Source organism: Volvox carteri (assembly GCF_000143455.1).
Source record: "Volvox carteri f. nagariensis unplaced genomic scaffold VOLCAscaffold_55, whole genome shotgun sequence".
In the NCBI taxonomy this organism is placed as follows: domain Eukaryota; kingdom Viridiplantae; phylum Chlorophyta; class Chlorophyceae; order Chlamydomonadales; family Volvocaceae; genus Volvox; species Volvox carteri.
The window spans coordinates 423144-446084 of NW_003307598.1; the positions used below are offsets into that span (position 1 = coordinate 423144).

A 22941-nucleotide genomic window follows, 5' to 3' on the forward strand; every position below is an offset into this window, starting at 1 on the left:
TTTACCCTTCAGATATTTGCATCCATGGGTTGCGGTTTCGGAGACGATTTAGATTTTTCATTTGCGGATGTATGGCAAGCGTGCGGCGTTTGTGCGGGCCGTTAATGGCTGTCGCCATCGGCGGCGTTTTGGTGAGGAGATTGGGGCCAAGACCGGAGGCGTGGAAGGAGGAGAGGGAGAGATAGAGAACGAAGAGTGAGACGCACCTGCCCTCGCCGGTGCTCCCCTGCCGTACATTAGGACGTTAAGACGTTACACAGACACTTGGTTACTGCTTGTCTGTGTGGGGCTTAGTTCTGTCTGGCGGGGAAGCGCTTGATGCGGGTAGTCTGCACCTTTGCCTGTTCCTCGGCGGGTTGCGGCTGACGAGATGTTAAGGACGTTGACTGCCACTGCCACTGCAATATGCGGGTGGTGCGGCCCTTGCGAGGTCGCAGCAGTGGCATGACCCTGGCTGGCTCCACTTTAGTGCGCGGTTGTTTTTCACGCATATCACGCATATTTATAAATTGACGACTTCGACTTGCGACTTATGATTATCAATAAGCCACATTATAAAAGGCATTCCCGCTCAATGCCGTGCAGTCGTAATACACGGCGGGGAAGGGTTGTGTGTACGTATGGGCGCTACGTTTACGGCGCTGCTGGGAGGCACTTGTGCGCCTTTTTTTTACAGAACGCTGAGATACTGCATTTATGGGAGCTTGCTGTGCGCGAATGCATGAAACTGGATGCTTCTCACTGGATGGGCCCGGCCAGAGCGAGAATGGCATCAGCAACGTGTATGTTGTGTTTTATACTCGTGGCATGACGTGGAATGGTTGACGGCTTGTTGGGACCTTGGCAGCGAGGCGGGTGGCTCCCTGCGAATATTCCTTAGCTGCGGTTCTGGTTGGTTGTTAAATGTTTTTAACGGAATTGGTAGTTAGGGGAGTTTAGATAAGGTGAATTTCATTTCTCCTAGTTCTAATCACACTTAGTACCTCACGCCCTCGTGTGCGCTAGGTCGTTATCCGTATGGACGACTACCAAATAACCGCTGTATGGTATCCAGTAACCACCTGCTACTAGTATACCTGATCCGCAATTGTTGTGTAAAGCTGCGTGACTCGGCTTTAGATGTATGTCTCCCCGCTGATATCTGGACAGGATCCTAACAGGAGAAAGGTGCGCGATCTCTCCATATGGGAAGAACCTCTTTTCCTGGACGATTTCCTTTTCCCCCGGTGGATCCCCCTGAGGCGGCAGAGGAATAGGGAGACGATGGTGCGCTCCTTGCGGTGCTCTTTTGGGGTTCGAGTGCGTGTAAACGGCTAAATTCACGAATACGAGGAGTTCCACAACAACCTCCCTCTCACCCTTGCATGTCAGATAGATGTGTACATGATCAGGTGAAACAATAAAGGCGGTTATAGGGGGTTGGTTGGAGATGACTGCTGGCGATGATGGCCAAGGTGCGACAACAGACAGCCTGTCGACGTCTTGACGGAGCTTTGATCAGGAGCTGCAATAGTCTAATTGGCACTCGACCCAAAAATTGGGGGTATACACAACTCTTTTGGCCATAACTTGTATCATAACACGGTTATGTGACACAGAGTGACACCTAGGAAACATGATGGACTTCCATGAGAATAATTGTTGAAATTAAAAAAAGGTGGTGGTGATATAAGAGTGCCAATGAGTGTCGGTTGCGGAAAAGCCCGGCTTATGGAAGATGCCATCTGTAGGACTACCAGGGTTGGACTCTGACGTGAGTGTGGTTGTTTCTGGCAGTGCGTGCATGTCCCATAGATTTTACCTGCACACAATATTCTGTTGCGTGCAATGGATTACACGGGTGTACCGTGTTGGAGTCAATCACGTTTTGCTGTCGATGTGCGAGTATTTGCGGTCTGTCGCGCTCTGTGGCTCCAGCAAGACCTTGACTTAGCGCAGGTGTTAAGATTACGACAGAAACGTGCCAAATGGAAAAAGATAAGTTGTCAGCGGGCAACAAAAGTTGAACGTTCAGCAATTTCAAAGAAATAAAGGCATCGTGGCCTGTGTGGGAGTATATTCATGGCTACTTGTGCAAATCTTAGGATGGTTAAAAGGGGCGCTGTGCTTTTGGCACGAAGCAAACACGTTAAGTTGGACAGTTGACCCGTTCACATAAAGACCAAAAACAATTTTATTGGATGCAATTTATAATTGATTACATGCCTACTTCCGTGGCGGAGCCCAAGCCTTTCCATCGTGTTAACCCAATAGACGTACGGGTCTACTTGAATGTTGAAACTATTACCCCCTAACGTCTCATACGTAAAATGCCTATGGTCACGTAAGTGCTCTTTATATTGACCACAATAGTACCCAGATTCCACGATTCCCACTTGCAGTAGTCTCATACGGCTGTCTCCAGCCACGAGTGCAGAGAACGATTATTGATCCCTTGATGGTATTGGTCTAGGTCTTGCCGAACAGATAACTCACTTGCAGGTTGAAGGGCTGCGAAATGTCGTTGTTCGGTCCTGCAATTCAACGTGTCCAGACAGAGACAGAAGCTTTTTGGTACCTAAACCTAACTTCAGAACAACAATCAGCCTACGACAGACTTCTGGGGCACCTCAAGGAGGCCGGGGCGTTGCACAAAGGTCATGACGACTGCTACACGCTGCTGCGGTTCCTAAAAGCGAGGCAATGGGATGTCCAACGGGCCGCAACCATGTACCAAAATATGGTTAAATGGCGGACTGATCAGCGCACCGATCACTTGTATGAGACCTTCACTTTCCCAGAGCGCGAGCAAGTCCTTCGGGTGAGCTTGGAAAAAATGAACTATTTTTACTGTCACCTGAGACAGCCCCAAATTTAGAGGGGAAGCACGTCCTGCGGCAGCCTCAATGAATGCTGTGCGAGGAGGCTTGGAGCTGTGGCACCTGACGCACCAACTTACAGTGGCTTGGGGGGAGCCTGTTCAGTGGATCTGGATGAGGGGTTTTGGCACAAGCGGGGAAATGGAGAAGGGGGAAAATGTAAAAGGGGGGAAACGGAAAAAGGGGGAGCTCGCCGCCGCGCCGAAGGGGGGCCTGCATTCTGGGGAGCTGGTGCTCGGGTCTTTGGGAACATGTCCGACCAAATCTCCTGAAATAGCCTGATGATGCGCTTCGGGCTTCGGGCCCAGCAATCCGGGCGTGCATTGGACGCGAGGGAAAGAACGAGGTTGACGGGATGGCGGTGCGGGAATGAAGGAAAGGTGTGTGTGTGTGTGTGTGTGTGTGTGTGTGTGTGTGTGTGTGGAAGAATGTGAGGGGCGTGAAATATGCAAGGGAGAGAAAGGTTGTGTCCTTTCAATTTACCTATCTAATAACCCAGGGTGCCACACGGGCGCCTGCCGTACAATGCGCGGTGATGCAAATCATTTTTTAGACTGCATTGCTATATTGGTATATGTTAATATGTAGTCGATTTGGCGCAATGTTTCATCCGCCGCTGCCTCTGTTTGGGGGAACTGGTCCCCGTTAACTATCCCGGCAACCACCAACCACCACCGCTACAGCCATGCCAGGCCCTTTCCCCGGCTCCCCCCACACCCACTACCCGTCTTCTTCAAATCCCGGCCTTTTGCCTAGACACGCATGGCTTGAACCAAACATAAGAGTCCAGGTACCAGGGTGTTCCCCCCCCCTTTACACCTTACCGCCCTTTTCCCCTCACCCAAAAACCCATTTCCCCCCGGCCCCAAACACACGTCCCCAACCCACGCTTCAGCATTATCCGCATTTTTATCACAAGATCGACAAGTACGGCAGGCCAGTCTACATTGAGCTGCTCGGCCAAACGGATCCAGCCAAGATTTTGGAAGCCACCACCCTGGACCGCCTCATGCACTACCACATCTGCGACTGGGAGAATCTGATGCGGAGAGTACTGCCGGCCTGCTCCGTACTGGCGGGTGAGACTTGGGGACGTGGCCGGGGGGCTGGGTGGGGAAACGCCGGGTGAACCTACTCCGGGGGTGTTTCGTGTGTTTTTGTGTTCGGGGCGCAAGGTGCAATGCGGATGGTTTTTTGGGTTGGGCGCTATGTGGGTGCGGGTGTTTCAGATGTACGGTACGGAGCCAAATGTTAATGCCCGTAGATGCACGGTACGGGTTCCTTTTACTTAGTGAAGGAGGTAAAGGCGGTATTGAGATGTCTGTGAAAGCGGGTCGTTGATCCTTGAATGGTTTGGAGCGGGTGGGAGGAAGCTGTTCGGGGGCGGAGAGCAGAGAGGGGGGGAGGGATGAAGAGAGGTGGGGTACGGGGTAAAGGGGTTAGGGAAGCAGTTACGCCGGTTGAGGGTAGAGGGGAAATGCAGGGGAGCTGGGCTGGCCCCCATATTCAGACACACATGGTGTGAGGTTGGCGGGGGGGGAGGAAGAGTTGGAGGGAGGAGGTGTGGGTGGGAGGAGGAGGAAACAGTACGGTATAGTGCCTCCTGACGGACACCGGCCCCGACTTCTGCGTTCTGCCTGATATTTGGATTTGTACACACACATATGCACACACATGCACGCACATGCACACACGTGCACGCACATATCGCCCGCTGTGATTTCTGCTCCGTGTCCTCCTGCCGCCAACCCGCCTCCCCAGGTCGGCCCATCATTACTAAGTCCGTTATTTTGGACTTCAAGGGCATGTCCATGAAGACCTTTGGAACGGCGGCCCAGAAGATTCTGAAGACGGTGGCAGCTATTGACCAGGTCAGTTCGTCCTCCCTCGAATGAGAGGGGAGTGCAGGGTAAGGGCTGGAGAGTCATATGCAAGAAGAAGCAACGGGTAATGGGGGAGGGAAGGGGAGGATTGAGTTGGATCTTTTGCGCATTTGAATCGTGCATTTGAATTTCCCGCCTCACACCTGCGTCCCCCCCATCTCTTACCTCCACTTCAACACGACTAAAACTTAGAAAATCCTTTATGAAACCCTTGAAGCTTAAGAAAACTTTGAAAGAAAACCTTAAAAATTTTTCAAAAACCCTTTTTCAAAAAAACTCTTAAAAACCCCGCCAGGACTACTATTGCGAGTCCCTAGGTCAGATGTTCATCATCAACACCCCCACCGTGTTCCGCCTCATTTGGGCGGTGGTAAACCCGCTGCTGGAGGAGCGCACCCGCCGCAAGATCGTCATCCTGGGCTCCGACTACCTGCCCACGGTCAGCCAGCTCATACCTGTGGAGAGCTTGCCCACATGTCTGGGAGGCCTGAGTGAGGTGCCGGTGAGCAGGAGGGGGATGGATGGAAGGGAGGGAGGGAAGGGTAGGGATTGGGTTTTTTTGTAAGGCATGCCTTTGTGGTGAGATCAGATTCACGTGATTTGGAATTGAAACGAATTTGTACTTTAATCCAGGCCAACACGCACCAGCCCGGTGTCCACGGGATATCGTGTTGTGTGGTGTTCCTTTTGGTTTTATTCCTGCCGTGACCCACTGGCCAGCACTCAGCCGATACCTTTATTATTACGAGTAATAAAATTTCTCGATGTGCGTTTTTCTTAATTTGAATATTCAAATTTTGTGACCCAAATCGGCGGATCTGGCTCATTCCAGTCCACTCGAGCACCCAGACCCGCTGCAACCGTATAACCGAATTCGCTCCTCAGGGGATGCACTTCTCACCTCACGAATACACTTCTCACCTCACACGTTGATTACCTTCATCGATCTCAATCCACCTCCCCCCTATCACACGTCACCTCATCCGCCACCTCACACGTCACGGTTGACGGTAATCGCCCTGACCGCCCTGCAGGCCTCCCTGGACAGCGTGGGCCCCTGGCTCGGAGTGCAGCTGCCGTCACCCACCGCCGCCACCGCCACTTCCCCTTCAACACAGCCATCCGCAGCCTCCGACGCGGCTGGGCCACCACCAGCAGCAGGAGCAGGAGCCGCCGCCGGGAAGCACCACCTGGCAGTTGCGAAGACCCACTCGAAGTCGACAACAGTGAACGGAACGGCGGCAAACGGACACGAGCCGCGGACCTCGGGTGGTAGCGACGGAGACTGCGACGATGACGAAGACGACGGCAGTGACGAGGACGCCCCGCCGCCGCAGCAGCCGGAGGTGGTGGTGCTGCCCCAGGTGACCGTTAAGGCGGTTGCTGTAACAACTACCAACGCAACCAACACCATTAAGGGGCCAGCGCTTCACCAGTCTGCAACGGCTCCTGGATGCCTCCACCTTGAGGATCGCGAGTCGTAGTCGGTTATGGGGGTTTCGGCTTATGGGCTTTACCTCGGGTTATTAAATCTGGGCTTTCTGTCTAGGGGCTTTATGCGGGTTTTCTTTGTGGAGGGTGTCGGAAGAGGGTGAGGTGGAGCAGGAGGTGCAGCGTGCGGCATTCCAGAAGCGGAGTGAGTGAGGGGCTGCGAAAGGCGTACTGGCGGAGTGGCGACCCGTGGCGCAGAAAGGGAAGGGGAGGGAGGGAGGGAAGGGGAAGGGGCAGAGGGTTCAGCACTGCTTGCCGGTATAAAGCCTTTCTCTTTCCCTCCCTCTTTCTCTCTCTCTCTCTCTCTCTCTCTCTCTCTCTCTTTCTCTCTCTCTCTCTCCGATCACATAGACGATATCCGCCCCCGGAGGTTCACTTTCGTGCTCCAGTCTGGTTCCCGGGGAGGTTGCTCCCCTCCCCCGCGATGCCGCGTCCGCAGAGGTTAATGCAGAGACTGTGCATGTTGCTTCTCGCAGGTTGGGATTGGGGAGTTTGTGTTTCTGTACGTCTGTGTGCTTTAATGATATGAGCTACGGGCAGGACTGTGTCGGTGTGCCTCAGTGTGCATGTTTGTGTTTGGTTTCGTGTGTTGAGCTGGAAGGGATATGAAGCTAGGTTAGTATTGAGTGAATTTGCGCATGTTGAGAGCTGTAGGGGCGTGGTGTGGTGTGGTGTGGTGTGGTGACGCAGAGTGGCTACCTCGCGAGAGTATTTATTGGTCGCTTTGGCTGGGCTTGGCGGCATGTCTGTCTTTACGTACGGCCGTCGCTGCCGTACCGCAACCATTGCCCGGTAGACCACAGAAGGCAAGACAGGTAGGAGGATCGTCGTTGGACTGGACTGGAGCGGTTATGATGGTCGAGGCCGTTATGGCCAAATTGGTGGTTGTGGTGGTTGTGGTAGTTTCGGATCAGAAACCCTGCGCAGCTCTGCCCCCTTGAGCGTGTTATGGTCGCGAGGGCAACAGGTGATCCGTCCTTTGGTGTGGTGTCGTGTGATCCAAACGACGAGATTAGCATGATTTAGCACTGCTGCGGCTTTTTACCTAGATCGTTTTGTCCGAATTATACCTTTTTGAGGACATGTGTGCGCGTGCGTGCCTGGGGCTTTTGAAGTTACGCCTCAGGGCCGTTGTGTATGCTTATTCGCTCCGCCGGACAACGAAACATATAGACTTCGATCGCATCCATTCCAGCCCTGGTCATTTCTTTCGTTGTTTGGAGGCAACGACGAAAAGATGGTTGGCTGGCTAGAGGAGACAGGGTGGCTGTGTCCTTACCGACTGGTCGTAAGCTCGTATCAACGGTCCGACCAACCAGAAAGATGATCAAACTATTTCGCATCGTTCGCGTTATGGTTTTGCAACCCCACTCCTGCCTAAGGAACTTAACTCCGTGTGTAGCGTGCGCGCAGTTGCCACCTTCGGACTGCAGAACAGTGGGTGTTCTGTTGGTTCGTCACTTACTGTTTAACAATCGTTGTTTAGAACTTCGTAGTATGGCGAGCAATACGACAATGAGTACGCGGACCAACCCTGTCGGCTTCATTATTTCGTCGATTGGAAACTGGTATTTTTCCCGATCGTGTGATTCGGTTTCGAACGATTTCGTGAGCCTGAGAGGCTGATTGTTGGAGGGAAAGTGGAGTGCCCTCTATCGCAGAGAGGGTTGTCCCCAGAATGATTTGGCTAATGACCTGATGCCCGGGGCCCATAGCAATCGGGGTACTGAACCCAATCGGCCATATAGTTTTGCTGTCGAGGTATGGTACATTCCCGGCAGGCGGCAGGAGTGATGATGGTGGTGATAGAGCCACGTGCTTGCGGCACGTGCAAAAGTGGGAGCAAGGTGCTTACGGCGATGCAGGCGTCTGCTATTCCAAGGTTGCTTTTGCCAGGGTTTTATGTTTTATGTACATTTTTCGGACCTATGCCAGTATAATAAATGTTCGCAGGCCTGTCGCTCAGGAGATATAATAAAAAAGGAAATATGGAAACAGCGATCACGGTTGCCGCCTTTGTCCATTGAAAAACTACAATCCGCTCTTTACAGCATTACCATGACCACAGGCAAATCATGGTATATTTACCGTCACTTGAACATAGCACATGACGAAACGCGGCTATGACTATACCCGGCTAAAAAACTTGCAGAAGATCTGTCTACCGAATTTACTGCTAAGTGCTTCATCAGTCCGATTCACTTTAGTGTTCCACTGGCCAAGTGCCGACACACCGTTGCATTTGGAGAGATGTAACTACCTTCCCCTCCCACCCATACGCACACACATACACCTCTCTGAGAGGTATCTTAACTAATCAATTCAAACTGCTTCTTGAAAATACAACAACCAGCCAGAACGACAAGAATTACACCAGCGAACTCATCATTCATGACCACGCATGCACGTTCACGTCCAATTCACAGTCAAAGGTTATTTTCCCGAGGGACCTCCACCTATGGAAGAGGTCTCACTCCTCCGTGGTATGGACGCACAAGATAGCGCCTGCACTGCGACTGCCGGCACCGATCTTGTGCCGGCAGTCGCAGTGCAGGCGCTATCCCCGGAACGGAAGGCTTACCTGTCCCTGCAATCGTCCGTCCCTGCAGGCACACCCGGGGAGAGACATGCAGCGCTGCAACCCGCCGCACAACACCGAACCCGGAGGGACCACTTTCCACGTCCTCCTCTTAATAAAACACACGGTAACGAAAAAGTACGTTCTTCGCATGTTATCTCATTCCTTTTGATTGGGCTGACATTACCAACTTCAACAACCCATGTCAGACACATAATCCGACCACATCACTCCTCGCGAATCGTCCTAGGCTGATGGACTGATGCGAACGACTCCGCATTCACACTGTCACAGTCCGACCGCCTCACAAGCCATCTTCATACCGCCATCTTCATCTTGATGGTCTGGTGCGGTTGGTAGTCGACTAACTCGAAGTCCTCAAACACGAAGGAGTCGATGTCCGTCTTGGCGGGATTTATATTTAGGATCTGCACACAGAGCGAGTGCATGTCCGTATGGGGAAAGGAAACACCAAGGATGCGGACCACACAGAAGGATGTGACCCTTCCATGGGTTGCCATGGCGCAATCATCAAGCTAGACGTGACACAGACACAGACACAGACACATGCACGAAGACACAGACATACACATACAGATATACACAGATACAATCGCTGTCTTGTTTTCTTTCCACACACTCACACACCGGGAAATGCCGGGGCGTGTTCTTGAGCTGCTCCTTGAGCGGCTCCACGTGGTTGGCGTACACATGCGTGTCGCCCATCACATGAATGAAGTCCCCGGCGCGCAGCCCCGTGACCTGCAGGGAAAGGTGGCACCAGGGGCCCGCAAGCCGCAGACGCACATGAGACCATTGTCCTCGAAACGACGACTGATCCGAAGAAGACGAAGTTGTTGTTTTTTGAAATCAGCCTGTTCAAAAAGGCTGCTCGAAATCTGAAATCGGAAAGTGCGTGAGGGTGGGAGAACATCGTGCGTCAAGCCTGTCAATGGCCTGACAGATGCACAAAACAGGAACGAATATTCATCGTGCACGCTGCCAGAGCTTGCAGCAGAGGCTATTTACCCCCGCACCAAGCACCCTGCTTTCGTCCGGTAGGCCCGATGCAATGCACACAAGACACACGACATACCGGCAATGCACGCAAGTGCCCCATCGTACGGCCTATCTTCCTTTTAATCGCTTATTTCGCCGCTAGGTAATACTAGCGCCTCTGTGCGCGCACACCTGCGCCACGAGGCGGGTGAGCAGAGCGTAGGATGCGATGTTGAAGGGCACTCCCAGCCCCACGTCGCAGCTGCGTTGGTACATGAGGCAGCTGAGCTCTCCGTCCGCCACATAGAACTGCCGAACAGGTACGGACGAACGGGCAAGCCAGCCGAATGAAGAAAAACACCAGACAACACAACGCAACCCAATGAATGCAAAAACACATCGAGAAAATATAAAAAAAATTGCGTCCGTTGGTGCGCCCGATAGGGGATCTAGGAAAGCGAGGAAAGAATCCGACCCAGCCGACCCAGACAGCTTCTTCGTTGGAACAGTTGTTCAGTTGCAGACAAGTAGGTGACCGCACGGACCAGACTGTCAATTACCACGCAGGCCAACTTACAAAAATTTCCATTTCAATAGGACATGTCTTAAAAAAAGGGCGATTTAAAAAGGTGAATTAATAAGATTCACAGCACAGCACAGCAGCGTACCATGCAGAGGGCCGCCACTCCCTCATCTTTATCGCACCTGACAGAACATGTGACACGGAGGCAGCGCCATCTCGTTCAATGCCGCGGGATTCCAAGCCGACATGATCATGCGGCGGTCGTTGGGATCCTTGCGAATCTGCTCGATGATGGCCTTTAGCTGGTCGACACCCTGACCTGCAGAGCGGCACACACACGAGCCGGCGGGTGCCGAGAGCGTTCACACGCTCGTTCGCCAAAACCATGACACGTGGGCCCCAACCATGGTCGCCGCACAGGGGTCCCACGACGCTCTCTCTTCCCCTCCCCTTCCAACAACTAACACGCGCTAATCAGGAAACACGAACGCCGAGGAGGATGCGAACCCTCGGTGTAACGGAGGAGGTCCCCTCAGGACACTTCCGTCCTTGCCCTTGCCCTCGTCCTTGTCCTCGTTCTGTTCACCCGTGTAATCGGTGTGCATGTCCTTGTACGCCGCGCCGAAGTGTCGCCACTGAAAGCCGTACACGGGTCCTAGGTCGCCAACCTCCCTGGAGCCAGAAGAAGACCCAAGTGTATTTTAAAAAACTTCATTCAGCACAATAACAACAACAACAAGAAATCAAAAAGGTGACCAGAGCAAGCACGGGTAAAGCATGGAATAAGTTTTTTCCTGTAGCCATAGATGAACATGAGCTCAGGAGGCCCGCAAGCGAGCGCATTGGTCCGGCCTTCCACGGACCCTCACACAGCGTCAAGGGACTGACCGTGCGACGGGTTTGTGAATGCGCTAACCAGCCTTCCCATTCCGAATATCACCATGACTCAAGACGAAGCCCGTCACACGGATTGCAATACCAGGCAATTGCCAACATAAACAAACACGGCACCACGCATGCACGCACGAAAACAAGGCAGCACGGCGCGCCCTTGCTCCGCGTAAACCCAGTGCATCGTAACCACAGTAGTGCGCACCCGCCATCATGCGCCAGTGAAAGCTTCCCTCCTTATAAAATTCTTTTTTGACGCATAAAACCAAGCCCCTCACCGGTGATGCAGCCCACGGCTGTCCAGATACTCGCGGGTGCTGTTGCCGTCCCAGATGTGGATGTTCTTGTCACGCAGCAGGTTGGCATTGGTGGAGCCGCGGATGAACCAGAGCAGCTCCTCGGCCACACCTGAAGACAGACATGGGACGTGACTGTTGTTGTTGTTGTTGTTGTTGAGGGCAACGAGATAGCAGCGAGATAGCTACGAGGTAACAGGGAATGAGAGGAAGGTAGGATTGTAGGATGATCCCGTGTGTCAAGGTGGGAACTGGGGGAGCGGGTGAGCGAGAGTTACTGACGTACAAAGGTGTTTTTTAGGAGGGAGTTTTCAAACTTGTGGATGTGAATGGGAGGAGTGAGGTGTGGGGGAAGGGGAAACGGAAAACAACCATACCGCTGTGCAGTTATCGTGAAGACACTTATCACACAGACACCTCCTTGCACTCGGGAAACCTACATTGCCACATACTTCCGATGCCCACTTCCTTCCCCCTCGACAAAATCGTACATTCCACCGCTTACGCACATACATACATACACACATACATACATACGTACGCACGTATGCATGAATACACGCACCCTTCCAGAAGACTCGCTTGGATGTCAGCAGAGGGAAGGTGTGTCGAAGGTTGTAGCGGGCAGTGCGGCCGAAGCGCGAGTAGGTGCCAGTGCCCGTCCTGTCGGGCCGGAAGGTGCCGCTCGTGATAAGCTCGCGGACGAGCTCCAGGTACTGGACAGATGAAACAGATGAAACAAACAGCACGGAAAATACTCAACATGGGACGAATTGGTGTTTGTGATTTGATTGTGGGTAGATTGTGAGTGGGTGTAGATGGCACACGGATGTATTCTTCGTGGAGGGGGGGGGGAAGGGTGGTCGGGGTACCTGCACACTACCAACCCACAAGGATGCGCATGGAGGCGGCGGCAAAGTCTAACCTGATGGAAAGGAACGCTCCCCACCACTGCCAACACTTTCGGCCCTAACGGCCCCCCCTGCGGACCCCCTTCAAAGTATGTCCAAGAGACAGGTATGAGACAAGTATGAAGCGTCCAATGAGGATTTGGTAGAATGTTTGACGGCCGGGGGACTAGGGTCCTGTTGTACAATTTCTCTCCCCCACCAAACACACGCACACGCACACGCGCACCTGGATCTCATCATGCCGCGACGCCATCCCCGGTGGCAGCTCAGGCGGTGGCGACAGACCCCGCCGCGTGTAGCACACAAACGAGTACCTTAACAGGGAGGAACAAGGGGGGGGAGAGGAGAGCACGCAGCGCACGGTATAGTCCGGTAACCACAGTTCAGGGCCATTACATCAGGGCCACATCGAAGTAAGATGTAGCATGCTCAAACGGGGCCTCAATCTGAGATTTTTATGGAAATGTGTGCGGATACAAAAGGGTACAGGGTGGCAGTCACACCCAGCGGCATGGCAGAGCCCCCAAACCCTCCCCCCCGTGCCTCTCTGACGCATCACACACAAGAACACCATCACCTCTTCCCGGGTGCCACATTGCAAAATCTCAAGAGACCAAGCCATAAGTTACGGCAATTGTCGCGTTTGAGCCACGTAAGACGCGAATGTCTGTTTCGAGCTGGCTGTGCCTTAAGCAGGAAGGGGCCCTCCAGAAAGGTTTCGCGAAGCAACAATTGCAACGCTGCATATGATCTTTTTTTCATGGCGCATGCTCGGACGCGGCAAGGTACGGCTGCCGAACCTTGTGTCATTCTCCTGGAAAGGCTCACTGGCTGACCACACGCCAAACACCGAGGGGTCCAGCGGCGGTAGATGTGCGTCGCAGTCGAACTCCTTCTCCACCTGTGAAGTCGTTGCGTCGGCCAATTGTGTCACCACAACCAATACATGATGATCAAACCATGACGGAAAGGACCAGTGACCAGTCAATTGCCATTGCCCATGTCATAAAAGTGCCAAAATGCCGTTGCGTGATTTATCCAGAAAGCAGTTCGTTAGATGACTGACCGGAAACAACACAACACAATCGCAACACAGCCCGCGGATTGACGTGAACTGACGTGCTCAAGGTACCTGGCGCAAAGTGGCGCAAAGTGGCGAGATTGGGGACGTCTAGGTGGCGGGTCCTCAGTGACGACTTCAAAGATGTTTTAGAGAAGAATTGGCCGAATGATTTGAGTTTGGATCATCCAAACGTCTTGCACCAGATCCCTGGCACTGAGATGCATGTCCAGTTGGTGTGGATCATACGCCGTAATATGCTGCCCAAAACGCGCACGAGTGTCCGCGGACCCAGCCGACCCAGATCAGATTACAGCCGAGCTCGAGGACCCAGAATGGCAATCGACTGATGCGGCCGGGAATCAATCCAGGATGTGAATTAAAGCCCGAGGATATTCGACCGACAAACCTGGAACGGAAACGTTCTTCCCAGAGGGGAGGTTACGGCAAGTACAGCAAGGGCAATCTATCTTGCTCTGCGTGTTCGGCGCCTTAAGCGTCTCCCCTTTCTGTATCTGGCTGTCCTACCTAGACGAAGGAGACCATCTCACGGCAAGCACCGCTCTGACAATCCGAAGCTTTAGCTCCTTCTGGAAAATCATTTGACTCCCAGCCAGGGCTGGGACTGTCTGTGTCTTGTCATCTCGCTGACATGTTAGATTCGTCTTACATCGCAGGTTGAATGAATATATTGAGTCCATCTGGAGGACCCGGCTGCTCTGCAAACCGTGCCCACCTTCGTTAGGTGCACGGCAGTGCAGCTGGGGTGGCGCAAGGCCTCCGCGTAAACTTGGGCCCCGCCGATGACGAACACGAAATCGACATCTCGCTTTAGCTTTTCATCCTCCAGCAGCTCCAGAGCCGCACCCAGGCTGCTGCAACCCAAAACATCAGGGCCGAATTGTGCGCCGTTGCGCCGCGCTATCTCCAACGCGTCTGCCTTGGGCACCGGAGAGTTGCCTGCTGCGGGCTGGTTGGCAACCGAGCTGCTGTTCTCATCGTTGCTACTCTCGCTGATGGCAAAAGCGCGGGACAGAACGATGTTGATGCGACCCTTAAGCGGCCGGAATTTATTAGGGATGGATTCCCAGGTTTTGCGCCCCATAATGGCTACGTTCTGGCAGGACGGTTCGCGGGTTCGCGAAGTCAGCTCACGAAAGTAGGCCATGTCGCCTGGCAGCTTCCATCCAGGTAAAGTACCGTTCTTGCCAATGCCCAGGCTGGGCGTCGCGGCGACGACAAGTTGAAATCCCTTGTGGCTTGTCATGATAACTGTGTCCGATAGCTGCGTGCAGCTGTCTTCACCCAAGTCTGAATCGAAGTCTGAAGTACTCACTCCGAAGGCACTCGCTGTGCTGTTAACTATAGTTGCATGCTGATAATATACTGATTTCAACTTTTTTGTTCCCGGCGTCGAGAGTGGCAGCCGAGAATTAGGATAGCAAACCGCTTGCCACGGTGGCGAGCCCGAACTCGTTTTGACTTGTGCATACAACTTACAACTACGAATCGTACAGTGTGGAGGAACGGCTAAAATCGTCTTTATACCTTGAGGTAAAACCGTGGCCGCCGGTAACAAAAAGGAGGCTACTGTTTTCCTCGCGAGAAACCTCATTGAGCCACGTAGTCAACTTCTTCGTGCTGCCCTTCGTTGGCGGGAAACCATGAATTTGAAAGTCATGCGATGGGTGAGTAATGCTCTCATGCAGGGCATGCGATGGTGGCCTATGTACGATAACCCCCGGTAATAAGTGAGCACCCTTTACACATGTGTCTACTTGTACTGGAGAAATGCAAGTATATGCAAGAGCTGCGGATGTGATGAAGACTTGTTCTTAGCCGCCTTTGCGGCAGTTCCGGGTCCCGGAATTGTTCACGAATTCCTTTTATTAGCAGAAGGCGATTTCCTTGATGGTGCAGTATTTTGGAAATCTGTTAGCATGGCTTTTAAGGTTTATAATTCTGTAATATTTCAGTGCATTCGGGCCTGCACTGTATTGTTGCAGTTCTACGACGCGGCCTGTAATGCGTTGGGACCGCGGGAAGCTGCTAGGCTCTGAGCTGAATTTTGTGGACCGCGAGTTAATGAAGTTACAAACGCACTGCAATTTCGCTCTGTGACCCGACCAGCGGCATTCGCCCGTGCGTGTGTGTGTGCAACCGCGTGCCAAACTGCGATTAAGGCCCTCACGTTCAACCTGCTCCTTAGACCCATGACACCTCCTACACAACGCCTTGGGACGCCGTGTTCACGCTCATCACCATATATCCGTATGTCCTTACTGCTGGTCCTTACTGCAAAGGCTCAACAGAAACCCAGCACCGCACATCTGCGGTGACAGCACCCCAACTCAAAGCGAAGCAAGGAGAAACGTAGCATTGCTTAACACAGCAAAGTTAAAAGTTTTGGACGGTATTTGTACGGAGATGTTTTCTGGTCCGTTGCATCTGCTGTCCAGGAGAGCACCTGCAAAACATGCCGCACGTGCGGAGTGCACAAGGCCACAACAAAACGATAAGGGCAAAAGGCTTGAACCTTATTGGTAACTCGTGGAGCAACACGCAACACGGACAAGTATCACTGTCCTGTCCCACATGGTATGCGCCGCGTATCAACGAGCAGTACAACATGGCATGCCCGTACACCGGGGCCGACAGTTTTTCCCATCTTGGACACACACGCTTTTCTCCATCTTCAAACGCCATCCATCTCCTGAAAACCGCCTCCACAACTAGATGTGCCCCGCCACTTTCCATCAAAGTATCCACTCCTCAACATTGCCAGCCGTCAGGCCTTACCCCCCTGCACCCCTTCCCCAGCCGCCTCATCATCATCATCATCATCATCATCCTCTCATTCGCCCTTATCCTCCCTATCCACCTCCTCGTACCCTTCCTCATCCTCTGTCTTCGCCACCTCCTCGTCCCCATCCACCTCCTCGTCTCCTTCTGCATCTTCTCCCTTCACCACCTCCTCGTCCCCATCCACCTCCTCGTACCCTTCCTCATCCTCTGTCTTCGCCACCTCCTCGTCCCCATCCACCTCCTCGTCCCCATCCACCTCCTCGTCCCCATCCACCTCCTCGTCCCCATCCACCTCCTCGTCTCCTTCTGCATCCTCTCCCTTCGCCACCTCCTCGTCCCCATCCACCTCCTGCCCACCATTGCCACCAAGCCCTGCAAGCAGCAGTCCTGACTCGGGTGCTCCTAATCCACTGACTGGTGCTCCCAGTAGCCGTGCATCAGGCAGCTCCTCCAGGCAGTCCTCCAGGCATATCTCTGGGATGACTTGAGTCCCAGGACCCCTGGCAAAAGGCTGTGATGGCAGGTCCTTATGGACACCACCCTCAGAGCCTGCTTGGCTGCGCAACGGAGGTGAAAGCCGCGATGGCAGCACACTAAGATGGCTGATTTGAGGTTGCTGCTTGAGCAAGAGTTGCAAGGCCCTGCTCATCCGGAGAGCCTGCTGCACCAATGACACAACGTAACTCATGATAACACACGATCGCCTCCTCTGCAGCCTTCTCCGCACTTGCTTGTGCTGCAGCCAGCTCTTCACTGGTGAAAATTGACAACAGGAGCATCGAGCGGTACTTCTGCTCCATGGCAACTGCGTGTGCATCCAAGCGCACAAACTTCTCCAACGCTTTCACCTCCCTCTCATCTGACCCTGGTTCCACACCAGACACGCTTTGCATGGTAACCGCCTTGAGCCCCTCTCCAGAGCGAGGCCCGCCTAGTGCACTGGTGGCCTTCAGCCCCTTTAGGGGACTTGGCACTTCTTCTGGCCCCGTGATGCTGACTGGAATCCCACAGAGCTTGGCAATCTGCAAAACGCCGTTGAGCCGTATACCAAGCTTCATAACGACCTGGGGTTCCTCCAGATGCCTGTCGTTGCCAAGCACTGGTGGTCTTCCAGGGTCGTTTACACGCTTGGGAAGGTTTGCCTGCCGCTGCTTGAGACTCCGAAGAAGATCCTTCATCACGTCGTTCATATAGCGCTCTGGCATGGCATCTGCCGCCAAGACCAAGATGTCGTTCACAACGACGTCGGTCTTCATCTCCTGATAGTAGCGGTAAGCTGACTTCGCTTCCTCGTGCTTCGCAGCATCCAAGCATGCCGCCGCCTGTTTGTCGAGTGCAGCGTAGAGGTCCTTCAGCTCCCGCAGAAGCAGCTCCAACCCCTCAACCAGTGGCTTCACAACCTTCTCCCTGGTGGCCTTCAGTCTTCCAGCAGCTTCACGATGCCCAGCAATGGTGGCCTTGCTCTGGTCGTAGGATGCCCCGACACCGGCCATCCTACTAACATGGGGAATCAAATGTGGACGAAAATCGTGACCCAATGCATTTTGCTACTATTGGTAATGCGCGACCATTGCCCCCGGGAGATCCCGGGATCGAGACCTATCAGGGTCGAAAATCCTTTCGATGGTGGAAGGTATTGGCCCCCTAGCTGATGGACGGTGGTGACCTGGGATAAAGTTAACCTGCGAGCCGATCAGGAATGGAGTTGGGCCGCTGTCGACCCGGCAGATTCCGTTGGATGCTGGTGGTGGGTGCGGAACCTGAGCGATCCACTGAGAAGTTGACAAGGGTGACTGGATGAGGGTGCCCCGAAATACCGGGGAAGGCAGGGTTTTGCAGGCTAACTGCCACGGGTGAAGATATACCCCCGTGTTTCACACATCATATTGCATTGCGAGTAAAGTTGTAAGTTCAGCTACTACCCTTCCTAATGAAGGGTACCCAAAGCAGGATACTGTACGACATAGGTCACCAGCACCACACATGCATCTGGGTTGTCGCTATTCTTGCAAAGGAAAGACTTCACATTCTTGTCACACTTACGTTATGGGGTCGAGGGTGTCCAGAATCTTTGACAGGATGCGTACAAAGGCCGAATACAGAACATCCTCCTGCGTGGCGTCTAATGACACCATCATGTTGTACACTGTTCCAAGGTTTATAAGCTCGTTGTTGAGCTCGGGAGGGATGCGTCTCGGGTCGAACCTGCCATCTTTGGCTGCTCCCATGATCACGCTGAGGTAGTGCTCGGTGGTTGCGTTCGATGATGCACCTCGTGCACCTGTCCAGTAATGAGAGAAGCATGTCGATGTTTGACAAAGGCAGTCCTGATTAGGCCCTGTCAGGAAGGTTAGCGGTTGGTGAGGGAAGAAGATTGAACCGTGCACAACAGCTTTCTGTTTACAGCAAAGGCACCCTCCAGGAAGACAACTGTTTCCAGTCCATTCAAAGAGCAACGATTTCCACATGAAGCTAACCTTCTAACAGGCTTTCCAAAGGCGAACGTGCAGCTTGGGTGTCCGGATCTCGCCGCTGGCAGCGCATGGCAGCAGGTTCCGACGCCTCGCGGTCGTTGGGATCCCCATCGCGAAGGTGAGCGTCCCACTCAACCATGTAGCCGTCGTCATCGCTCCTTTCCCAGTCGGTGGGCACATCGGCTTCACGTCGTTCGTTACCTTCGTGACTTCCGTTGCCATCCACACGCGCAACATCGTCGAAGTTGTCACCATCATCATCTTCTTCACCAGTGCACAGCTTACGACGCTTAAGGTTTCCCTCCCTGGCACTGGCCTGACGCCTCTTGCGAGCTGCTGTGGGGTCAATAATACCTTTGATGTGGCCTGAGTGGGTGCTGGGTTGTGTGATAGGTGCCGCTGCCGCTGCCACTGGCGCTGTTGCTGCAGCTGCTGCAGCTGCTGCAGCTGCTCGGCGAGCAGAGCGCCGAAGATCCTGTTCAGGCACTGCTGGCGATGCAGTCGCCGTCACCATCGGAGGCTTGCTTGGGCCCCCAGCAATGTGCGCCACTGCCGATGGACTCCGCACAGGCCCAGGTGCTGCCGCCGCCGGAGAACTGATTTGCCGTGGAGGCCCAGGTGCAACTAGCATCGGATGCCCTGCAACCCCTGGCACGACTGCTGCTGCAGCCGCTGCCGCTGCAGCCGCTGCTGCTGCAGCCGGAGGTCTGCCTCGCCTTCCACCAGCTGATGTCGGCAGCAGCACACGCCCCGAACCCCCTGCCACCTCTTCTGCCGCTGCCGCCACAGCTGCTGCCGCTGCCTGAGGTTTGCTCCGCCCTCGAAAAGTGGGTACCGCTCGATGTTGACACCCAGGTGCCGCCGCCGTTGCCACCGTTGCTGCCCTTGCCGCCACCACCTCCGGAAGTTGATGCCCACCAGGCGGTGCAGCTCCTGCATCAAGGTCCGCACTGGACATGTTGCGGTGGACCTCCGCTTTGTCCCAGATGTTTATTTGAGATGGACACCGCGCAGCCCAGTCGGCACCTTGGGCTGCCAGGCGTTCGCGAAGGTTCCTCAGCGTGATGACATGTGTGTGCCCTGACGTCCTGTGAAATTTTCACATATGGCATGTGCACTTTTCACATGGTCTGAACAGCATTCCTTGGGAATTCACATGTAAGAAGCAAGGGCACGCCATTTTACCACCTAGTGCTATTTTTCCATTAAGAGCGGGTGTCTTTTCATTATTTATGAAGTATTACGCTTTCATGGATTTTGTGTAGTTAATTACTTCGCTGTGAGGCGCTGGGGGGGGCTTCCGGCCCTTAAGACCCCCCCCAAAAGGTTACAAATCATCTCGCAAACCAAGAGCCACGTGCAAATGTTGCAGTTATCCGTGTTGTTCATTCGTGCATGGCATCCTCATGCGCATAGCTAGGTACTGGCATGCTTTGCCAGGCACGGGTCATGCACACACAGAACGCGCACATCCCAGCCCCAAAGAGATGAAAATGAACGAGTCGGCTTCGATCCATCCATTCCTTTTTTTAAAGCCCCAAATCCGGAATCATTATTTTTTGGGTGTATACTAATTAAAAAAAACCTTTACAACAACTTACATCGGTGATTAAACAGGACTTAATTTGGACTTAGGTTAAGTATGCACCACTTTGCAACACTACGTAGCTAGCTCTGACACGTATTAGCAAAGGTGAACCGCAAGCAGGTATCGAATGGAATACACGCATCATAACGTCAATACCTAGCTTACCTGCGATTGCCTATACGACCTGTCTTGGAGTGCTGGCGCTGAGCCGTCCTGTGCGCAACCAAGCGCAGGTGCAAGCGCCCGGATGACATGCCGTCCTCGTAGCATCTGAAGCAAACCGGTAGATTACCTAAGTTACCTGCATTACGGTACAGGACAAAATAAACATGATTTCCTGTAGTGACTAGTGTGTATGTATGTATGTGTGTTACATGGTTGGGGGGTGCGTAAACCCATGCCTGTAAAACTACCCATACGAGCCGAAGGCCCAAGGGCAATAAAAGCCACGGAGAACAGGAAACACCGCACATCAGCCCAGACTAGCGTCCAAAGGGGGTAACTGAGTTTCGGTGGGCCCACATGCGTTCCAACATCCTCGCCAGACGTACTGGTTCCCATTTCATGGCCGCCTCTGTTGATGATCGAATCCCTCTTCAGCACGAATATCGTTATAGGCTGGGCATTCCAATAACACGTGTTTTTCATCCTCGATTCGGCTATTAGTACCACAACAGCGGCAAAACCGCTGTCCCCTGACGAGTATCGTTTCCAATACCCTCATACTGACGGTACGAAAGCCCAAAACACACACATGCAGGATAATGTGAAAAATGTGAAACCCGCCTGATAATACCAAGACAAGAAAAGGGTGCATTGCAATAACGTGGGCAGTGTACCCAGCCCACAAAAAAGACAATGATAATATGTACCCTTGTCACGGAACATTTCCTCACCGAGGTCGGAACCCTCAATGAAGTCGCGAAGGGAAAACTCCATGTCCTGAACTCGGACAGGAACGGCGCTGTCTCTTGCGCCGAACGTAGCGTCGAAAACGTCAAGATGCGTCATGTTGTGCTTCAATATGCAATGGGCTGCAGCAGCATTTTGGTTCACAAAGCCCAAACCCTCGCAACCTGGTTCACTGCATGCGACAACGCCGCCATGTTGCCAGGGCACATTACCTGCGATGCATGCGTCAGAGAGCGAGGGAGTCGATAAATAGATAAAAATTGCAATGCCATTTTTGTGTAAAGCTTACTTACGTGGTAAGCCTGCCAGGGGCCGCCCAACCTGCTGAGTGTAAGCTTGGCTGGAGGGTCCTGCTGCATCGCCGCGGTTTGCAATCTCATTAAGATCCTCAAAATGAGTGGATTCTGATTTCCGCTGTCTGAAGCTCATAATATCTGATAGCGCATGCAGCAGCAGCAGCAGCAGCGCCAGCAGCAGGTGGAGACGGAGTTGCCAAGACTGCCACACTTGAGATCTCCAATATGCCCTTTCAATATTTATAAGTCCAGCAAGATAAATACAGGTTTAGGGTTAAGCTGTATGCATTGTACCTAGAGATGATGGTTGCGGTGCCAGCATGCCTTTTTCGTGACACATGCCCTTCGTACTCGCCCGAAATGCTGTCATTGAACAGAAAGTCGCATAAGTTCATCTTGTAAAAGTTGTGAAGCGCTGACTAAGACACATAAGAATGGCAGGCCATACGCGGCATACACGTGGTTCACATACCCCCCTGGCGAATGCTGGCAGCTGCCAGACGCTCCGCCGGACGGACGAGCGGACGGACGAGCGTCCGGCACAGCTTGCCTCCCGGACATACCGACACATACCGACATATTTTTACACTAAGCAAAATACATTTTATTGTAGTGAATCCTGGTGCTCGCGGCGCGCGCTGGCGTAGAGTACGCGCAGAGATTCCTTTCGCAAGCCGGCAGCGCGGCATGCAAACTGCGTCGATGAGCCCATTTCTCATGCAACTTGCTCATAATATAGTAAATTTAAGTTTTATATGACTTTTATGGATCATGTAACGCAATCCACAATACTGGGGGCTACGTCGATGCAAACGGTTGGCGCCAGCGAATGCATGACATGCAAACAAAGCTAAAAACTAGCAGTCAGGTATTCAATTAAATTTGGGAACATATTTATCTGGCGGTTTGGGTGGCCATTTAGACTTGCAGCTGGGAGGCTGGGATTCTGAGAGCCTGAATACCTGGCAGCCTGGGATTCTGAGAGCATGTGTGCCTGGGAGCCTGAGACCCCAGTCTTCAACGTAGCTTTGCATGATTCAATTGTTCCAGTGCGTTGGTGTAATTTAAACAGGTTATATAAACGGGGTATATGGCGGCAGTATATTTCTGGCCCGCTGGCTGTACTCTTTGTGAGTCTGGAGCCCACTGTAACAACCACACTGCCTCGAGGCACCCCGACTGATAGGAACTGGCCTAGTCTGCGCAAGTTCCGCACAAGTGTGGGGGTGTCCGTAAGAGCTGGGGGGCCCATGGGTGGTAAATCGTTTTTAGGGCGGTTACATGGTGGACCATCGTCGTCCGCCCTCGTCCACTTGAGCACGAAGCGCCTTAGTGCAACGTGCCGGGTCTCCCAGACTTCCGAGAGGAACCTGGCT

General features: G+C 53.2%; 3 protein-coding genes across 3 annotated transcripts; 1 reads left to right on the plus strand and 2 right to left on the minus strand.

Moving 5' to 3' along the window:
* Positions 1–2497: 2497 nt before the first annotated feature.
* On the plus strand, positions 2498–5306 carry VOLCADRAFT_66295 (uncharacterized protein; the record flags this gene model as incomplete). The annotated part of the gene is made up of 4 exons (XM_002955788.1): positions 2498–2800; positions 3754–3937; positions 4620–4729; positions 5037–5306. The coding sequence occupies 4 exons, from the start codon at positions 2498–2500 to the stop codon at positions 5304–5306; spliced, it is 867 nt and encodes a 288-aa protein (XP_002955834.1).
* Positions 5307–9127: 3821 nt separating this feature from the next.
* Positions 9128–14757, minus strand: VOLCADRAFT_66296 (uncharacterized protein; the record flags this gene model as incomplete). Its single annotated transcript, XM_002955847.1, has 11 exons — positions 9128–9238; positions 9459–9572; positions 10002–10118; positions 10515–10651; positions 10919–11004; positions 11502–11631; positions 12085–12235; positions 12657–12744; positions 13231–13331; positions 14227–14415; positions 14530–14757. 11 exons carry the CDS (start codon positions 14755–14757, stop codon positions 9128–9130), a joined length of 1452 nt encoding a protein of 483 aa, XP_002955893.1.
* Positions 14758–15605: 848 nt separating this feature from the next.
* VOLCADRAFT_106972 (uncharacterized protein) lies at positions 15606–21698 on the minus strand (the record flags this gene model as incomplete). The annotated part of the gene is made up of 9 exons (XM_002955848.1): positions 15606–15820; positions 16372–16852; positions 16890–17789; positions 18339–18576; positions 18773–19105; positions 19688–19857; positions 20523–20570; positions 21112–21481; positions 21563–21698. The coding sequence occupies 9 exons, from the start codon at positions 21696–21698 to the stop codon at positions 15770–15772; spliced, it is 2727 nt and encodes a 908-aa protein (XP_002955894.1). The 3' UTR covers positions 15606–15769.
* Positions 21699–22941: the final 1243 nt, after the last annotated feature.